This window comes from Hesperophylax consimilis, chromosome 9 (genome assembly GCF_061612785.1).
Source record: "Hesperophylax consimilis isolate HC1 chromosome 9, BYU_Hcon_1.0, whole genome shotgun sequence".
Lineage (NCBI taxonomy): Eukaryota > Metazoa > Arthropoda > Insecta > Trichoptera > Limnephilidae > Hesperophylax > Hesperophylax consimilis.
This window is the reverse complement of record NC_142844.1, coordinates 21261196-21281425: the sequence shown is the minus strand read 5'-3', so window position 1 is coordinate 21281425 and position 20230 is coordinate 21261196. Positions and strand designations below refer to the sequence as shown.

The 20230-nt window shown below is 31.9% G+C and overlaps 1 protein-coding gene across 2 annotated transcripts in view; it reads left to right on the top strand.

Moving 5' to 3' along the window:
- Positions 1–20230, top strand: part of LOC149421058 (ATP-binding cassette subfamily G member 4-like) — an 83476-nt gene that overhangs the window by 8136 nt on the left and 55110 nt on the right. The window contains exons 1-2 of one of the 2 annotated variants that reach the window (XM_089635773.1): positions 4028–4160; positions 5091–5476. In XM_089635773.1, the coding sequence (XP_089491899.1) occupies positions 5218–5476 (259 nt within the window). In that variant the 5' untranslated portion in view covers positions 4028–4160; positions 5091–5217. Of the gene's footprint in view, positions 1–4027; positions 4161–5090; positions 5477–20230 lie in introns of those variants that run through there. The other variant, XM_089635772.1, reaches the window with a different exon arrangement.

The following is a 20230-nucleotide window of genomic DNA, read 5'->3' as shown; positions in this document are numbered from 1 at the left end:
CAACTGAAACAGAAAAAAATATTTTGGATTTTTTATGTTTTGTGCCTACATGCTGTGTAGATCAGTGATATTTTGACTTTATAGTTATTTTTCTGCAATTGTTTTAAATAGTCGCCTGCACTATTTTCATGTATAATTTAGTAAATATTTTTATATTTAAGTATGTAAAAGCCTGAATAGGCGTGAAATAAATAAATAATTCAATTGAATAGATTGAAATGATAAAAATGAATTTGTTATAATTAGTAATCATTATTATAAAGTTTTTTATTCCGCTTACTCCTAATACGCATAAATGATTTAAATAACATTTCTTATCAACTTAATTACTACAAGAAACAACTATTTACGTCGGGGGAGTGGTCAAAATATGTATTAAAGTTCTATTATTATCAAAAATTCAAATTTTCCGTGTGAAAACGTGTTTTACCGCCATGTTGGATTTTGTTAGTAGGTATCAAGTGACGTTTGCCGAACGGTTCCGCTTCAATCATACGCATAATTTACTTAAATAACTCAAACTCAGAACCTTAAAATCTATTTTATGCATGTTTTCCCATCTCTTCGACATAAATGGTTATTTCTTGTTGAAAGGAATCGTTATTTCAATAATTTGGGCGTATTTAGTAGTTAGAGGGTAAGGAATCTTTACCGTCATTATAATACATAATTATAGACCATGTCAACTCAGTCGATAGCACCGGAAAGGAAAGGTTAAAAATGGTTTTACAAAGACGTACCAAGGTACAGTTAGGTATTCACCTATCTATATATGAAGGTACGTTATGTCGTAAGTGTGTTATGTTGATGTATTCAACATATTGTCGAATCCAAATTGTAACATTCAATATTGTCGGTAACTTTTACAAAAGGCGAAGATTAATGCTAAATTACTATTTTGATCAATCTTTATAACGAATTGGTGTAAATTACGAATACCAAAAAATATGCTTTAGATAAATTGAAGGTTTTTCTATCGTTTCCCTTGAGTATAATACAAATAAAAAATTAATTAATTACTCAATAAAAAAATATAAATGTAAACTACAATTTTTTTAATAGAAATGTTTGAAGGCGTAAATGAAACAACTTAAAAATAGTACAGTATTATAGCTAAGATTATCTGTGACAGTTTCCTTTGATTAACTTTTTTGCTTTCTTATAATTTTTTTTAACATATAAATTATAACCACCTTCGTGCTTGAAATCGAACGTTTGTAGACTTCGTATGTCAAGCGATTTCAGTGTCTATTACTACAATATTAGACTCACCAAGAACATACACATTTTTTCTTGTAGCTTCCTCTTAATTAGCGCTACTGCTGAATATCACGGTTGTCCGTTTTCTTTGTCGAATTGGCAAACAAAGAAAGTAACGTTTTGTATTAATTACACACATTTAGTATTTGCTTTATAAATATCGTACCTAGTAAATTATCACTTGCTAACTTATACCCGAATTTCGACACCATTTTCGGAATTTTTATTTAATTTGAAGAAGTACCGCACAAGAATATATTATTATATATATATTCTTGTATACCAACAGCTCCCAACCGTCTGTAGCCAGTGAGACTAAGGCGTTCCCATGTTGTGAAGATGACGGTAGTAGGGGGGAAGGAGAGGAAGTACCTCTATTCCAATTTGGTCACTAAACACGACTAAAGCCATTTCAAGCAACGATTCAATTTTGAATGGCGGTCTTACATCAGGACGATACTGGGAAAATCTTCCACTCTTGAAGGTGTCGAAAATATACAACATAGTATTTTTAAATGAATAAATTATGAAAAACACAAATTAATCTAACAAAATTTACTTGCGCACGCCCGGATTAGAACCCGCGATCTCCGTCAATAATTGAAAAAAAAATTGTATAAAGAACATGAAAGAACCGAAAAAATTGATCGAATTTCATGACGCCAGAGCTCACAGTCCCCCATCGAGTTTCACACATAAAATTTCTGATTTTTAAAAGGTAATGAATAAATCGTGACATTATTCTTTATTTTATAAATTCGACCTTCGGCGATTAGATTATTTTTTCAAGTTATCCTAAATATTATTAGATCAACAACGGTGTCTTAATAGATTGTACAACAAAATGATAAGATACATTTATTTTCTTATAATATTAAGATATTCTTTTGCAGATAAGCTACTATCCCGAATAAATACGTAGATTATCAGCCTATACAAATTAATATAATCCCCAAAAGTAAGAAATCGCTATGTTTGATGTGAGATAAAATATCCCACCGATGCTTCTTAGACTTGAATAAATAATCCTTCGATAAATAATCTACTCTGTCGCAGGTCGCAGGGCTAGATCAAGGAATAAACATAAGGGCTAGGGCATGCAAAATTACCGGTATATAGCATTACCGGTAAAATACTGGTAAATCGGTTAAGGTTCCGTAGTAAGCGTTCACAGATGGTTTGAAAGGGAGATATGTAAATACTAATGTTAGAGAGAGCGCGCTAATATTAAAAAACGACAATAATTAAGGCGATGCCATACGTAGTAATGCGAAATCATGTGTTTTTGGTTTGAAAATTTGGTCGCCTAGATATGTTTCAGATGCTTTTTAAATACTGCGAGTAGAATACATCTTGGCATTTGAAATAATCGAGTATTTTTTAGATAAGTCTTTTTATAAGCCCAGAAAAAAATAATGTAAAGGCCTATGAAAACTGCTTTAAAGTTCAAAATCTCCTACTTACGAACCCATTTTCGGTTATGATTCTATTGTATAAAGTGGCAAATTAAGTTATTTATAAAATGATCGAAAAAAAAAATTTATGCCTGAACATCCACAAAATAAAATAAAAGGCGCTTTTTGGCCATGTTTTTTTCTTGCATAAATCAAAACATGCGGATGGTGTTAAGCGGGAATTTAAACCTTATCGCCATCTACGTTAGGGTTGTTATTGATTGCGGCTCAATTTAAAATATTACACGACGTAGTGCATCGCCTTGAGAACTATCTGATTTTTTTACGTTTATACTATTTACTTGTTAATACAAGTAAATAGTAATAAAAGCAATAATAATTCTATTAGTTAATGAAAGCATTTACAAACATAGTTTTGACCTATGCAATCTAATGTAACGTAACCTAACTATTCCACTGAGTAATAATTGCTATGATTTAGGTACAAGTAAAAACTTCTTCTTTATCTTCTTTATTGGTCATTTTATTTCAAATATACATTTTGATGAAATGAAAATCGTGAAGAATTTATTTAACTGTAGACAAGTTATTTGTCGTTAAATAAAACGAGTCCTTAAAAATGTTAAATTGATTGGGTCATGTCTAATTTTAATGCAGATCGCTCATAAGGCTAGCTTTAGACTTGTAAGTTTTTTCGTAAATTTACGACTTCTAGCCAATGGGCGTATTGAATTTTCAAAATGCAATATGCCCATTGGCGAGAAGTCGTAAATTTACGAAAAAACTTACAAGTCTAAAGCTAGCCTTATGAAATTAAATAATTAAAACAGTGCACAAATAACAGTTTTGTGGTGTCAGTTTCAGTGCCGGCAACCCGGGCGTTTATTTAATTTCATGGTTGTTTACATTGTTTTCTTTTCTTTTACCCGCCTCACTAGACAAAGTCTGTTCCCAGGTGTATATCAATTATCTTTACCAATTTTTTAAAATCCGATTTTTAGAAGAGAATATCAAGTTACATGCTTCTTTATTAACTTCGATGTGTTTGTCTATAATAATTAGTGATAGTATCAGTCTATGTTTAAAAAAATAAATTATTTTTAAATGCTTTGGTATAATTTACTATTGGCGGACGAAAATTATAATTTAAAAAAAGCTTTATATGAGAACCGGTAATGCGAACCCCTACCACACACGCGTGCTGTTAGTGATAAAGCGATCGCAAAATATAGCAGTGTATGTATTTTTGATAAGCAAATATTATCTATCAGTTCAAAGGCTGTGCTGAGAATGAGAATAATCTCAAGCGATACTTAGTTCAGATTCAGCAGTGAAAACGAAACCAGTCGACAGTGAGCCTCAGAAGGCGAAAGATCTCACCGGGAGCTCTGCGAATTGAATTGAGAGTGAAATATTAATTGTGCTTAGTGAGTTAAATTAGTTTAATAATTATCTTCAAGTAATTTGCAGAGATTCTAAAAGACGGTAAAATTAGTTGCTATGTGTTGTTTTTCTATATGTTTAAGCGATGGACATTTTACATAAATAAATCTTACTTTATTAGCAAAGTAGGAAACAAAGACAAAATACAGTGTGTTGAGTTTTTTTATTAATTATTATTCTTGTAAAACCCATTAGTTTTACAGTACCTACCTGTGTAAAGCCCGTTTTATGTTTAAATTACGTACCTAATTATATTAACAATCGCTAAATGACAATTAGATTGTGATTTTAATTAGTTTAATAATAAATAACGTCAATATGTTTGCTATTGTAAAGGCGGTAAATGAAGTTAATTTAGTGTTCTGTCATCTTTGAAATAAACAGCTACACGTTTTCTCATAAATAAACCTAACACATAAAATTAACAATACATATTGGTTACTAATAGTGTAAATTCGTACATAGTTCAACGTGTTATATTTTGAGCGATTCTTATCTAATGTATATAAACATTAATGTTTCTTTGTTTGTCCTTCTTACACGTCAGAACAGAGCTACAGATCGACGTGATTTTTTGCATAATGATGGTTGGAGGACTTGAAAGGGACATAGGTTACTTTTCATCTCGGAAAAACATTTAGTTCCTGTGGGAAAATTGTTTGCACAGTAATTTCGCACTAATATCAAACGGGCAAAGAAGCGGGTATATAGCTAGTTGTTTATAAAAATTGACTGGTTTATGTGGGTGATTTATTGTTAAGTACATTTTAAGTTCAATGATTTCTCACATTATACACTGTTTCGTTACCTTCAAATATTGTATATAATTTACAAGTATGTTGATCTGGATTGATTAATCAACATTTTCTTATCTTGAGGCTACGCTTATCGTACGTAATGAAATACGAAACAAAACTTTACAAAACGTAATAGAGAAGATTGATGAAATATTCTGTGTGTTTCTCGTTTCAGAAGCTGTTAAACATACGAGGAAAAGTGAACAAGAAAACGTAGAAAACAGTTTAAATCCTTTGTGAAGTTATTAGTGTCAATCTACATGACGTGTTAGTTCTCAGTGCATCTATAATAAATTTAAAAAATGGAGATAGCACTGCAAGAAGTTCGTTATGATATCCTCCGTGCTGGTGCTGATGAGAAGAACCATTCTGCCATTCCTGAAAGTGAGGTGAAGGTGACTGACGAATCGAAGATGCCCAGCTCTGCCGACAAAGCCGAACCAATCGTTGCAGTCAATGAGTTTGATCTGGTGACCACATTATCAAAACTTCCCCACAAGGACCCGGTGGACATCACATTCGACAATATTTCCTACACTGTCAACTTGGGATTTAGAAAAGGTATGTTACTTTATTATTATATATCTTGATCGGATTTCTATCGTTAAATGTTGCCAATAATAATTATTAATCCAAATACATTTCCATGATATCCTTGTATTATTATATTTTTCTGGGCTACATGCACGGGATGTGCAGTGCAGTGTAATCAGTATTGGTATAAGATACGATAAAATGTCAAAAATAAGAAAGAAAGGAATAAATTAAAATTATACAACAAATAAAAAGAAACATCAACTATCAGAAAAAAATTACAAGAGAAATGATAAAACAAAAAAGGTTTTGACATATCCATTTTTTATATTGGGGCGTTATTGGGGATGGCCGCTTTATGCCCCATTGTGACACAAAAACAATTTTCTCTACCTGATGTAAAAAAATCGTTGAGACTACAAGACCTCGATAACCGAAACAATTGTCTATAAGCGTTGTTGTATTGAACTCTTGCGGCATTCCATTGTGCTTTGGTATAGTGTATCCACATGTCTGCGTAGAGGTTTGTACAGAATGCATTGAACAGCATTCTCTTTACAGGGCTGGTGCATCTGTAGAACCTCCTCGATAGCATAGCTGCTCGTATGCTGATAGCCTGTACTTGACGGTCAAATACAGGCTGTCGGCATAGATCCAGATTGTATTGTGTTCCGCGGTGAAGATATTATGGCTCAGGTATTTCACTTTAGACAGACAGATTCAAATGATCCTGTTCAAAAAAGTTATAGCATGCCAATTACCTGATATGAAATAAAGTCACACAGAATATTTGGAAATGTGTTTCCTAATAAATATCATGACGGAATGCGACAATATTAGTATTAGTGCTTTTAACTGATAATACGTTTTTTAGGATCTCTTTCAATTCATTCGTTAAAGGCATGCAGTCACGTTTTTAATAGGAAAACGAATAATTTGACCAGAATTTTGATAAATTAAAAGAATTTTGTATCAGCTTTCTCCGTGTACAACTGTCAGCTATTTGTTGTTCATTACCTTCAATACAACTGACACGAGAAAATTGTTACATTTAGTTATCGTAAGGGTTGTTTGGATTAGGGTGCTTGAGGTTGGGTTTTATTACACATTTAAAATGGTAGTTCATTAGTTTATTATTCATTTAATTAAAACCATATAAATGAGATCTTACTACTCCCTCAATTCAACAATATCATTTCTTTCAATCATGCATCTATACCTGCATCGCATATATTATACGCGTTGATTTTTTTTCTAAAGCGAAGATTTTTTTATAAATACATTATTTACAAAGAAGTTTCCGAAAATGTTAGGTCTGCGTGGATGCAAGCAAGAAAGGTGGAACCTTTTGTGTTTAAGGCTTTTTGGGTTAGGGTAGGTTAGGTAAGATTTAATTGCATCTAATATATTATCTAGTTTTGAATTAGGGATTAGTTCTGGATTAGGTCCAATCGTATCAATATAATAGGTAACATGCAACGTGATTTACGGTGGTGATGAAATTTGCAACACCCAACACCACGCGATTTGCGGTGATAACAACATAGCGCTTTACGCAGATATACAGAAATGAACGGTTTAATAACATTCGTGCATTTATTATTTTGTTTTATTATTTGGTGTCATTGCCCGGGGGGAATCTGCATCGTGTAACTCATGACCCCAAAAAATAAGGTCAACATATGAATATGAAATCAACACAATATCCTCTGTGCGTTATGAGATTCCATGAAGATGAGGCAAGAGGCGGAAGCTGGCCTGATTATTTATATTATTTCACATTTCGATATTGCTTCTCCTTTCGAAAACCTGTCGGTATTTGAGCTTATAATCCTGAGGTGATTTTTCACGAAAGCTGCTCTATACAAATCAGCCAAATATTATTATGAGTATAAAATGAAATGAAATGTTCGTTTAAAAGTTTTTGGTAAAATACGCATTTTCCAACACCAATATTTGTGAAAGTTCATCTGAGTGTGTGCTTAATCTGTAGGTCCCAAAGTTTCATCGTGCACGAGAATCTCCTAGTTAAGCCAAGCTAAGATAAGCATTTTCCGAATTTGTTGTGTAAAAGTTCGAATAAAACTCTAAGCGCTTATTTACATTTTATTTTTATTTTATTTTATTTATTTATTTATTTTATTTATTTATTTTATTTTAAATGCACATTTACAGTTATACATAACCAATAATAAACATACATTTTATTTTAATTTATTAAGTAATAATAGCGTTTTTGAACTGGTGAATATTAAGTTGGAAAATATCTATATCAGGGGACAGGTAATTTAGTAACATAATCATTTTTCCGAGCGGCATTACTAATGGTAAGTTGGTTCTGCATTTTGGAACGACAAAGGTTCTGTGCCTGCGCGCTCTTGTATAATTGTCGGGGACATAAAACTCAAATTTTTCTATAATATCGGGAATACAGACGTTACCATTTAGAAGTTTATATGCTGTTATCAGCAAAGCAGTTTTCCTTCTATCGGTGAGGCTATTAATACCCAGCATGCCGGACAAAAAGGCTGATGGATATAACCAGGGATAATATCCGAAGTCTCTAAGATATAAATATCTCAGAAACTTCTTTTGTACTTTCTCTATCATTTGAGAGTAAGTTAAATCCATTGGTCCCCATATTACAGAACCACTTTCCAAAATGCTACGTACTAAACTATAGTATAGCACACGAATCGCGGCCGAGCTGCAAAAATGTCTGGAGTTGCTTAGCACAAATCCTAGCATTCTTAAAGCTTTGTTGCATATCGTTTCTATGTGGACGTGAAATGTTAAGTGCGTATCAAATGCGATTCCCAAATCTCTTGAAATAACAATCTGCTGAAGAGATGAATAAGACATTTTGTAGTTATAGTAAATCGTTTTGTTTGCCTTGGTGTAGCACATAATGGAGCATTTCTTAATATTAAACCCTAATTTATTGGTATGACTCCATTCGACGATAGAATTTATATCACTTTGTAGCTGCAGGCAATTTTCCAAAGATTTTATTAAAAGGAATAGTTTCATGTCATCCGCGAATAAGAGAAACTTGGAAAATTTTATGCAATGGTAAATGTCATTGATAAATAGCGAGAAAAGTAAGGGTCCAAGATTCGACCCCTGTGGAACTCCAGAGTTTGTGATGAAGTTGGAAGAGTGGAAAATACCATAAGTTACGTATTGTTGTCTATTTGAGAAATAACTTACAAATAGACATAGAAGTTTCGCTGAAAATCCAAATTGGTCGAGTTTATTTAGGAGAATAAGCGGATCTACTGAGTCAAAGGCTTTTGCGAAGTCATTGTATGATACATCTACTTGATTGTTACTATCAAGAGCTTGAGATATGTACTCCGTAAAAACCATTAGATTAGACACAGTAGATCTGCCAGACCTAAAACCGTGTTGCTGGTCAATTATAAAGGGTTCAACTTGGGTATAAATGCATTTATGAATTATTAGTTCAAACAACTTGGCTGGAGAGGATAGGATCGCCACTGGTCTATAATTAGAGACTGAAGCCTTATCACCAGTTTTATGTAACGGTGTAACTTTAGAGATTTTCCACAGGTCTGGGAATATTCCGGAGTTAAGTGAGAGATTATAAATATACGCGAGAGGTGTTAATAAGGGCTCAAAGCATCCCTTTAACACGAATGACGGAATAAGATCCGGTCCAAAAGAAGTTTTGGATTTTAATTTTTTAACAGCAGCGGTGATGTCAGATGTTTTAAAACATTGATGTTACTAGAATTTTTAAAATAAAAATAAGTGGTCACGCAAAGCTGCCACCAGCCAGCTTGTTGGCAGGTTCAACCATTTTCCTTTTATATTAAATAAAATTTGATGTTAATTAATAACATAACACAAAATTATCATTTTGTTGGTAAATTTTGATAATTTTAATTTCGTAACAATTTTCATCCATAATGCACTGGTCTATTCTTCTAATTGTAGCTGCTTCCTTTTTCACGTTTCACATATTACTGACCTAAATTATCATTTTGGGTAAATTTTGTAGATAAGTATCTCAAATTCAAGACCATTTGCCCTTTCGTTATCGTTAAAGCTACGATTTGCCAATAAAAGTAAATAATTACCATTATTCGAGCTTTTACAATGATATAGGTATACACAACAAGGTTTTTAAGGTTAAAGATGCAAAATTTATACTTTTTACTGCCCCCTCAGTAATTATTTTCATAATTGCATTGAACTTCTGCGTGCTATTATGATTTTTAAGTCAGAGGAAAGTTGATTTGACAAGGAGATTTGTACGTTGCCTAAATAAGATTGTCTAAAAAAGGGATTTTTTTAGAAACGCAACATTAAACAACGTAGGTACGTTGCCTAAATAAGATGGTCTAAGAAGTCATTTTTTAGAAACGCAACATTAAACAACGTAATATTAAACAACGTAATATTAAACAACATAATATTAAACAACGTAATATTAAACAACGTAATATTAAACAACGTAATATTAAACAACGTAATATTAAACATAGTAATATTAAACAACGTAATATTAAACAACGTAATATTAAACAACGTAATATTAAACAACGTAATATTAAACAACGTAATATTAAACAACGTAATATTAAACATAGTAATATTAAACAACGTAATATTAAACAACGTAATATTAAACAACGTAATATTAAACATAGTAATATTAAACAACGTAATATTAAACAACGTAATATTAAACAACGTAATATTAAACAACGTAATATTAAACAACGTAATATTAAACAACGTAATATTAAACAACGTAGGTAAGTTGCCAGCATAATGTGGTCTAAGAAGTCTTTTTAAGTTACCTTGTTAGTTAGTTTTTCAGAAGGTCACTTACCTTAAACTTAATTAAGAGGACAAAACCACGATTATTAAACTTGCTGACTAAAAGCGAAAAAACAAAAATTTACCCGAGTTTATCATGCTTCATACGTTTGAAAATATTGGCGTTAGAAATGTCGAAGTCGGAAGAAAACAGGAGAATACCTTGACAAGAACCTAATAAACAACGAAAAAATAATAAAACCGGTTTGCCGGTTGATTTTGTTGGTCCAACGTTAGAATATTTGATTTTAGAAGGTCATCAACGGAGGAATGGTGAAGGCTTCTCAACATAGGCGATTAACTTTGCTATTTGCGTTAAGTTTGCAGTCTAATAGTAATAGTAATAGTAAGCAGTCCCACTTTTGGTGATTGTCAATAAATGAATCTGACAGAATACATGCAACTCGCCTACAACCATTTGGTCCTCAAAAATATTATCTGCTTACGAATTATTAGTCCTTTTTTTAAAATCGCGCAAATTGCTGGCTGCGTAGAAAAAATAACTACGTATCCCAAATCGGGTAAACAAGAGTTCGGACTTCTTTCCAAAATGTAATATTTTACAACACTACTTGGACACTTTTACAAATGTGTTATAATTTACCCACCTCACTCAATTTTATCGTCACTACGAAAGGCGATACGTTTAAGAACGAACATTTAGATACTGCCCAGAAAAGTCCCACAATCGCTGCAAGCCTTTGTCTTACTTTACTTTTCTGCACACTTACTTTCGGCTGTCAATGTTCGACTGATATCATAGTTTATTTAAAGAATTATCGAAACCTCCTGGTACCAAAAAATATGGTCACATGGTTTGGCTGCAGCTCGTCGAAATTAAACCCAGTTGTATTGTTAGGACAAGTCTATTGATTTGGATGTCTTTATTATTACCAATCCATTGCCCTAATTAATTAATATTCCCATGTGAAGTGTCATTTAATTTAATACCAAAATCGTAAGTAATTTTCAATACATAATTTGCTGCATTGACTGTGGAGCAATTTGTTGCAAATTGCTAATTGGATCATAATGACTCAAGGGCACTATCACATAATTTTCTATCTAAGCACATGTGTTCAATCTCATATTTGATATATTGATTTGAATTTCGTATTCATGTGGGGACTTTAATCTTTAAGGTCATTAGTAACACGCTTCGATTTCCTTCAGGTCATTGACTTTATAAATCATAATGCGCGACAGCTACGAGTATTAAACCATAAATAACTACATCTGCATAAAGTGACAAGTTATCACAATCGTGCAGCGTTATTAATTTTATAATACACAAATTCAACCATAATTATATAAAGCTTTGCCAGAAAAGTATTATGATTTTAAAATAGATAATTCAATATTACAACCAATCAATAGTAATGTCTACAATCAGTTAGTAAAGGTTGCATTATTCATCGTTTCCTACTAAAACCATAAATAAATATAATACTAATAACATAAAACTTAGCCAGTCAAGTTTTGCAATTTTAAAATAAGCCATTCAATATTATAACCAATCAATAGTGGATCAATTTGTGGATCATTTAAAACATTTATTTCAACAATACTCCTAAACACATCATGTAAACCTACAAATAGCTGTAATTTTCTGTTTTTGTTTCTTGTGTTTGTATGACTTGTTGTATAGCTTTTATCAAATAATGTAATTTTATTCTTATTTTCTATGTTTCAAAGTATCTGTCAAATTAAAATTATACTACCAACCATGTAAAAGCCCTCTGGGCATTAAATAAATAAATAATAGTAAAGTCTACAATCAGTTAGTAAATGTTTGAACTATTCATCTTTTCGTACTGTAACAAAAATGAATTATATTAAATATTTTAAAAAATGTTTTAAATTCTGGCCTATAAAATGACTTACTTTATTGATGTTGGTTATACGAGGTTTAAATTAAGATATCGATAAATCACTTTCATTTACTTAAATTTTTTTAAACTTAAATTTTCGACTGCACATCAGTATAAGTCATACATTTGTCAAAACGGTAACCGGGCAACTTTTTTTAACATTAATTAGCTCCACACAGGAGACACTAAGACAAAAAATCCCTCGGGGCCAATGTCATCTTTGGGGATGCTTTGTAGAGTGTATTTTTATAGTAAGGAAGGAGATGAGGTTCTGGGAAGGAAAAAGGTATGAGGTGCTGGTAGGAATCTTGGGGGCCAAAGTGACCAGGAGTGACGGACGTATGAATCCATCCCTCCCACTGCTTTGCAAGGTAATGGGTCGAGAGAGTCAGGCTGGAGAGGTCAAAAGGTCCGCCAAGTAGTAGGTGGTCAAACGCGCCCGCCGCCAAGACCAAGATAAACCTCACCCCATGAACCCGAACAACTCTGCTAAGTCACCAAACGTAGCGAACCACTAGGGGCGACCTATGGCAAATGTGTTGGTTATCCAATAAATGGTTTGGGAAATCATGACAGTGACAATTTAACACAATTCAACTTACTTTAAAAAATTGATATAGGTAGTCATGAAAAGTGATTAAACAAACTGTAAATTAAATAGGTTACTCTAGGTTAGGTTTGTAGGCCATCTTTCATCGCTTTTAATGACTTCAGATCATATTAAAACACAAGTAACTTTGTTTACATCACTTTAATATATGTAACCTCTACATGTTTCATGAACAAAGTTCACCTCATCAGGAGCAAGTTATTTGTGTTTTAATATAATCAATAATTACATCACAAAGTGATAAGCTTTCAGAGGAAATTTTCTTAGAAAAAAAAAATTACTTTATATCACTTTTCAAAAGTGTGTTGCCACTGTCCTGAGTTGCCATGAAAACTCCAAAATATGGTCCTTCTGTAAAAAAAACTCACATTAAAAACCTCGTTCCTATAAAAAACGAAATTTACATCTTGTATAATACGTTTTTTCATTCTAATCTGCGTAAATATGCTAAATACATTGTGTGTTTTTTTAATGCTAGTAAGAATTGAATAATAAAATTTATGCGAGATAAATTGATTGTTTACTACTGTCCACATTATTTAATAAGTTAGTTTTGTATGTTAGAAAGGAATCATGAAAGATGTCTACATGTAGTAATTTTTCTGAAAATAACTTAGTATTTTTTTAATAATTATTATTTATCATGAGATGAAAAACTAATTTAACACCTTATAAATAAATCTGGCCAATATTACATAGACTTTTTAGTGTGAACTTTGAACGTTGTTAAATAAAAGAAAAAAAAATACTGTTTGTTTTACATTGTTTAAACAAAAAATCTTTATCTTTTGAACGAAGCCGATTGTCTGAAAGTATACTGTGAACTTCGGTTGCGTTGAAAGTGAATCGTTTTGAAGATAATTAATGTCACGAAATTTAATATTAATAAACATACTAACAAAGGTGGCAAGTGACGCACACAAACGAATTGATAAGTTTTTTTTGAGGAAATGAAACGGTTTCTGATAACGCCAAACAAAACATTTCCCCAAATGATTAGTTAAGCTTCAACCCAATAAACAGTTTATAAATAGGTCAGCCAATTCGCTTAAATTAATTTACTACTCTCAAAATTATTATTACTTAACCGATATTACTGATATAAGTCAAATAATAATGATTAATTTATTTGGTGACCAGATCTTAATAGCCAGGTACTTTTCCACGTCCCTCTTCTCCATCTGCTTACCCTTCCCACTACATTCAGTCTCGCAATTTACACCAATTGTGGATGGCGTTGTCTCAATAACTAGAAGATTGGGAGCTTTCGACATTTTTTATTTTTTTTTTATTTAAGTACTACACGAGTTTTTTTACTTGTGTAGTATTTAAATTTTTTTTTTAATTAATTTGATTAATAATTAATTCGTTATTTGTAAATAAAGATGTTTTAAAATTTAATATAACCTTAATTAAATGTCGGTTTTAGAATAATAATGCAATTCTTTGTTCTACCTTATAAAATCTTTTTTTTTGCATTTATTATACTGTTATTATGGTTTTTTAATGGTAATTAAAATATGTTTTATATTTTTCTGTAATTACCCATGTTAATAGTAATTAAATAAGTTTTTTTATATTTAGAATCGAGTGTTTATATATTTTTTTCTTTTTTTTTAGTTAATATAAAATGCATTCACAAGAAAATCCCATACTTTTTAATCAATAGTTTCGCATAGCATTGCAAAAATCGTGGAATTTAAGTTTAAAATTCTATATATTTTAACCACGACATCCATAAGGTTATTTTAGCGATACATAACATAATAATATAAATACTTTGTATTAAATAACAATGGCCACTGGTCGGTGGCTGAGTCGACATCGCGTTTGGGTCCCCCCAGGCGTAGCGTGTTCAATTCCTTGGCTGGGTAAGTCCTCCATCAACAACATTTTCCGCTTACTGTGGTGGTAGTAGGAGATATTCTAAGGTTGTCAGGTTATATATTCAAGTACATGAAAACATTGTAATAAAAACAAATTGTGTTAAATAACAATATCAAAGTACATGAAAACATCGTAATAATAACAAATTTAACTAAGAAATATTTTCGATTTCATAACAACAAAAGTATTCCGTCAAACCGAATGTGATTTGATTACTTAAATAGATTGTGGTAACATTTAATTACCATAAATTAACATTCAATTTTTTATCTATCAGTACCTACCTAGGTCTGATTAGTGATGTTTCTTATTCTTGTACAGAACACTGTAGATAGATGGATTTTCGGTTCTTTGAATTTTTTAATCAAATTTTTAAAAACTGTGAACTGAGAATTGTTTGGATTCGATAGACATTGGTAGCCTCTAAAAGTTTACCGCTTTTTGGCGTATTTTTCCATTTGAAATTAAACAATCTGAAATTGAAACCAAATTGATTCTGCTTTATTCGCAAAAAACAACTAGTATAATTGTATATTTCTAAGGATGATTTTCTTTAGGCTAGGTATATTTCTGTTTATAACATTTTTCCAGAGATGTGCAAAATGGGTACCCAAAACCATTTGAAATGCAAAATGGAAATGGGTCAAAACTTTTCCATTTGAAAATGCCGAATGCAAAATGGTTTTTAGAAAAGTATTTCAAATGCAAAATGCAAAATAGGTACCTATTTTCAAAATGCATTGAAAATGCAAAATGGTTTCTCAGGTCAAACAATTAAAATAATTATAGAATTTTTAAACAATTTTTTCATTTAATAATGGACATCAATGTAGAACAAACATATTACATGATGGTAAATCCAAAAACACCACGACTACAGATTATGAAACCATAAAAAAATTGCGAGGGACTAATGTTGCCAACTTAAAAACATATAAACTGCTATCTAACATTTAATATTACAACGTCATGGCCCCATGTTCAGTATTTGAATCAGTATTTTTTTTAATGATATCACTCAATTGCCAGGGCCTCTACCAGGGAGCAACTTGAAAAATGTAAATTATCTCTCATAGTTAGGTTGAGGACCGACTGATATTTGGGGCTTATGAAAAAAGATGAGTGGAGATAGTAGGAAGAATGTTGCAAAAAACATTTAAAATGGGAAATCCATTGAGAAAAGCATTTAAAATGCAAAATGGAAAATACCCATTTTGCATTTCCATTTGAAATGGATTTATTTGAAATAAAGCACATCTCTGCATTTTTCACATAGGTAGTGATCATATCTCTGTTTGCTTAATAGCTGCATTCATATAACACTGTTTTCAATTGTTTTATCAAGGTTTGTTCAAATTATATAAACGTTATCATATTGTTTATTTTTATCAATTTTAATTTTTGGAACTCCATTTAAATTTTATTTTTGTATTTTGTATAGTCAATAATTTTACCATCTACCATATTATCATTCACTGCTTTTGACTAATTATAACACATGACAGCTGTTTCGGCTTATGTAGGCAATATCAAACTGTTATTGTACTACCTCAATCTGTGTTTATATTCATAAAATAACATAAATTTTATAATCCTTGTTAATTGACATTTTTTATTAATATCTATTTGTAACTATCCGTGGAAAAGGTGTCGATTCTCGACGAAGTCATTCCACTCGAACAACGAGTCGAACACTACGTTAAAAAAAGTAATTACTCATTACACTCGTTGTTCGATTGGAATGACTTTGACATTTGGCGTATGTAAGTATGTACCTTCAACGAGAGTCAAGAATAAGAATGTCGACCAATGTATGTACTTTAGACGGCGATTGTGAGCGGCCTGGATTGGAGAATCGATACGCTGATCTTTTCCAGTGCTTTGAATAATAATTATAAGTACGGGAGTTTCCATAGTATACGCATAATTCTAATGAATAATAGATTCATTAAAATTATTACTATTACAATTCTGTACCAACCGATGATGATCGATCTATAAATTAACTAATGACGTAACGTGTGACGATGTCAATCCACGTGTATTGGATATAATCTACGAAAGCGAATCATCAATGGACACAATGGCCATTCCTTTAGTTATTGGTATTATTCATAGCGCATACCTGTGAAAAATCACGGGATATTATAATTGTAGGATTTGTGAAGATCAATACAAATAATTTGAAGAGATTTTTAGCGCACAACTGCCGCCAGGGTGGACACCACGACCTGCTATGTATTTCACATGGTAGAACGGACGTGCTGGCTCAACGTATCATGACAACAGGTATGGTGAGGCTAAATGACATCCCTAGGTCTCTTGACGTTTAAAACATTGGCCTTGAAGGTTTCAAGAGTCACTTTAACCATAGGACTTGTACTTTCAACTGTTTTGTTCAGTTTGCAATGTTTTCTTTGTATTTCAAATGCGCTGTATACTTTTTTTTTTAATTTTCCGTAAAAACAAATACTGCTTTACAAACTAGATAAAATTACCTTTTCGGTGTACGCATTTCAAATAAATGTTACTTTTAAATATCAAACGTGAAAAATCTTGTCAAAAACGCTAACCACATATTTACAATTTTTTACTTCAATCGTAGAAAAATTGATAGAAATCGATATTTCCAAAACATTTTCGTTTTGTTTGGGGAATTTGTAAGAAAATTGTAACCTCGCTTTTATCTCGTTAATATAATAAAAAATAATTTTGAAAGTTAAACTGAATGTTACAATAGCGATGCGAAATATGAATTATTAATTTCGGCCATTTTTAGGATTTTATTAATGGCATCTACTATAAATCTTTTAAGAAAACTATAAAGAATTATTATTTCTCTTTTTCTAACGTCATAAAAATTACACATTTACGCCTGATAGAAAAAAAAAGATAAACATACTTTTATAACATAAAGACGCCCGGTCATATATGACCCTGAAATGCTGGAGGGGTTAAGGACAGGTTAAAACATCAACCAGAGGGTTATTCGGCTTTACTATAAGTAGGTAATTAGAATTACTAATTACTTATCTCATTAATAGTATTTATTATTTGTAAGCGTTTCATTAGAAAATTTATTAAGTTGACTTTGTAAAGTGTTAATTGCATGTTCATTAGATGACTTTAATTCTAGGGGTCACTAGTTCCATTTGTGATTACATTACTTACATCTTTAACCCTTAGAAGACGCTAATATTTTTTTAATATTTCAAACCCAAATTAAATATTGAAAATAATATTTGAAATAATTGACAGGCACAATGTCAACGTTTTACTTAGGAATGATTTCACTGAACTGCTATTGGAGTTGGCCGTATCCTAAGGGTTAATTATGCCTATAGATTTGAAAATTGCATTAGCAAAACCAACAATCACAAAAATCGTAAATTGTTTATGACTAAGATAACCCTTAATGGGTAAAAGCCAAAATAAATAATGACAAAAAAAAATTATATATAATATTTATAATTTCTTTATTCCAAAATATGGGAAGTGTGATCCATAGAACAAAGAAGAAAACTAGAAGTGTTTTCTACACAAATCGAAAATGAAACAAACGTACCATTTAGTCCAGCACTCCGCCCCACTTACACTCGCCTGACATCGTAGATCTCCATCCCATTTGAATTCCGTAAACACATTTTTCTGTTGAAAATTTAAGCCTCGATTAGGCATATATGTGGGTCACGAAACACGCCCACGAGGCACTTCTTGTGTTATTCTTTATACTATGGTGCCATCCCACACATTTCGCAGGGAGTAAATATGTAATATTTATACAAGTAATAACATAAATTAAATGGATTAAAAAAAAATTAAAAAGTTTTAGTATAATAAAAAAATAATTAATATGAATGTAACGTCGTTGATTTAGCTTTTGTTTGTCGCCATTAATCCATCGGATTGAAGATTATTAGGGCCAATATCTTTCTCCAATTTGCTTCTATTTATACTCGAACCATGATCTGAGCTCAAACCTGAACTCTGACTGGATTTGACGGGATGAGGATATTTGTGGAGTTATTGATCCGTTCTCTCATTCCTGCAACCCTTGTTTCGGGTAGGGCTGCAAAAGCGATTTAAAAAACTAACCTATGAAGAAAATTAAATAATATGAAAAAGTACACAAATCTGTTTCAGAAAATTCTCCTTGCTTCATACAACATTTATGATCTTCTGAAACATTGAATATTATTATTTTTCGCTTCATATCTTCCAATGCCCGGGTATCTAGCACGGTCAATCATCGAAGTTTTTATCGAAAATGTCAGTAACTTGACATCGTTCCCGAGCATGACTGCAGATCGCCAACGAACAAACTACAGTTCAAAACGACTAAGTGTTCTTAATTTAATTGACGAGAACTGTTGTTTGTACGTTAGCGATCTGCAGTCGTGCTTGGGAACGATTATAAGATACCGACATTATCGATCGACCGTGCTAGATACCCAGCTTACTTCTTCTAGCCACGTGTGCATAATACTTTCACTACCATTCACTCTAAAATAAAACTATTCTCTAAACAATATTTATAATAAATTATCATCAGGTGAGTCAGAAGCTTCAATAATACACGTTAAAAACATAAACAGTAAAATTAAATCAAGTGAGTAGTGAGACAGAAGCTTCAATAATATAGACGTTAAAAAACATTTAAAAAAATAAATTATTTGAACCGCTATTCAATGGCCGATAAATTGCCATCTTAAGCAATAATAACATTGGTATTACCCCTTAGTAGCAAAGTGAACTAATGCATCGGATTCCGGCATCGCGGTTTCAATACTTTGCTAATATGTGCTCCGTCATTTTATTTTATTTATTATTATAAATACCCCAAATTAGGCAAATGTCTTTGTTACGGCCATAACTAATGCAAATAATAATTTAATAATGATCCATAATAATTTAAAAAAATAAATAATCATCATTCGATATCTCCGATCCATTATTTGGACAGCTGTCCATTAATTAGTTGCTGTCGGATTTAGGTGCCACGGTATTGGTAGACAAATCCGGAGATGTCATTTTGGATAACAGCAAACTCTAAAATCTGCTTCTCCGGTCCTCAAGTCCAGTCCAAAATAGTAATCATTCGATATCTCCGTTCCATTATTTGGACAGCTGTCCATTTATTGGTGGCTGACGGATTTGGGTGCCTTGGTATTAGTAGGCAAATCCGGAGACGTCATTTTGGATAACAGCAAACTCTAAAATCTGCTTCTCCGGTCCTCAAGTCCAGTCCAAAATAATAATCATTCGATATCTCCGTTCCATTATTTGGACAGCTGTCCATTTATTGGTGGCTGACGGATTTGGGTGCCTCGGTATTAGTAGGCAAATCCGGAGACGTCATCTTGGAAAACAGCAGACTCTAAAATCTGCTTCTCCGGTTCTCAAGTCCAGTCCTGTCCAGTCCAGTTCACAAGTCCAGTTCACTTCGTATACGTTTATCCTTCACTTCTCCCACGGAGAAAACTGACTGATATAAAATACTGATAATTTATTAAAAATCTGGTCAAATTATTCATTTTCCTTCTTAAAAACGAGACTGCAGGCCTT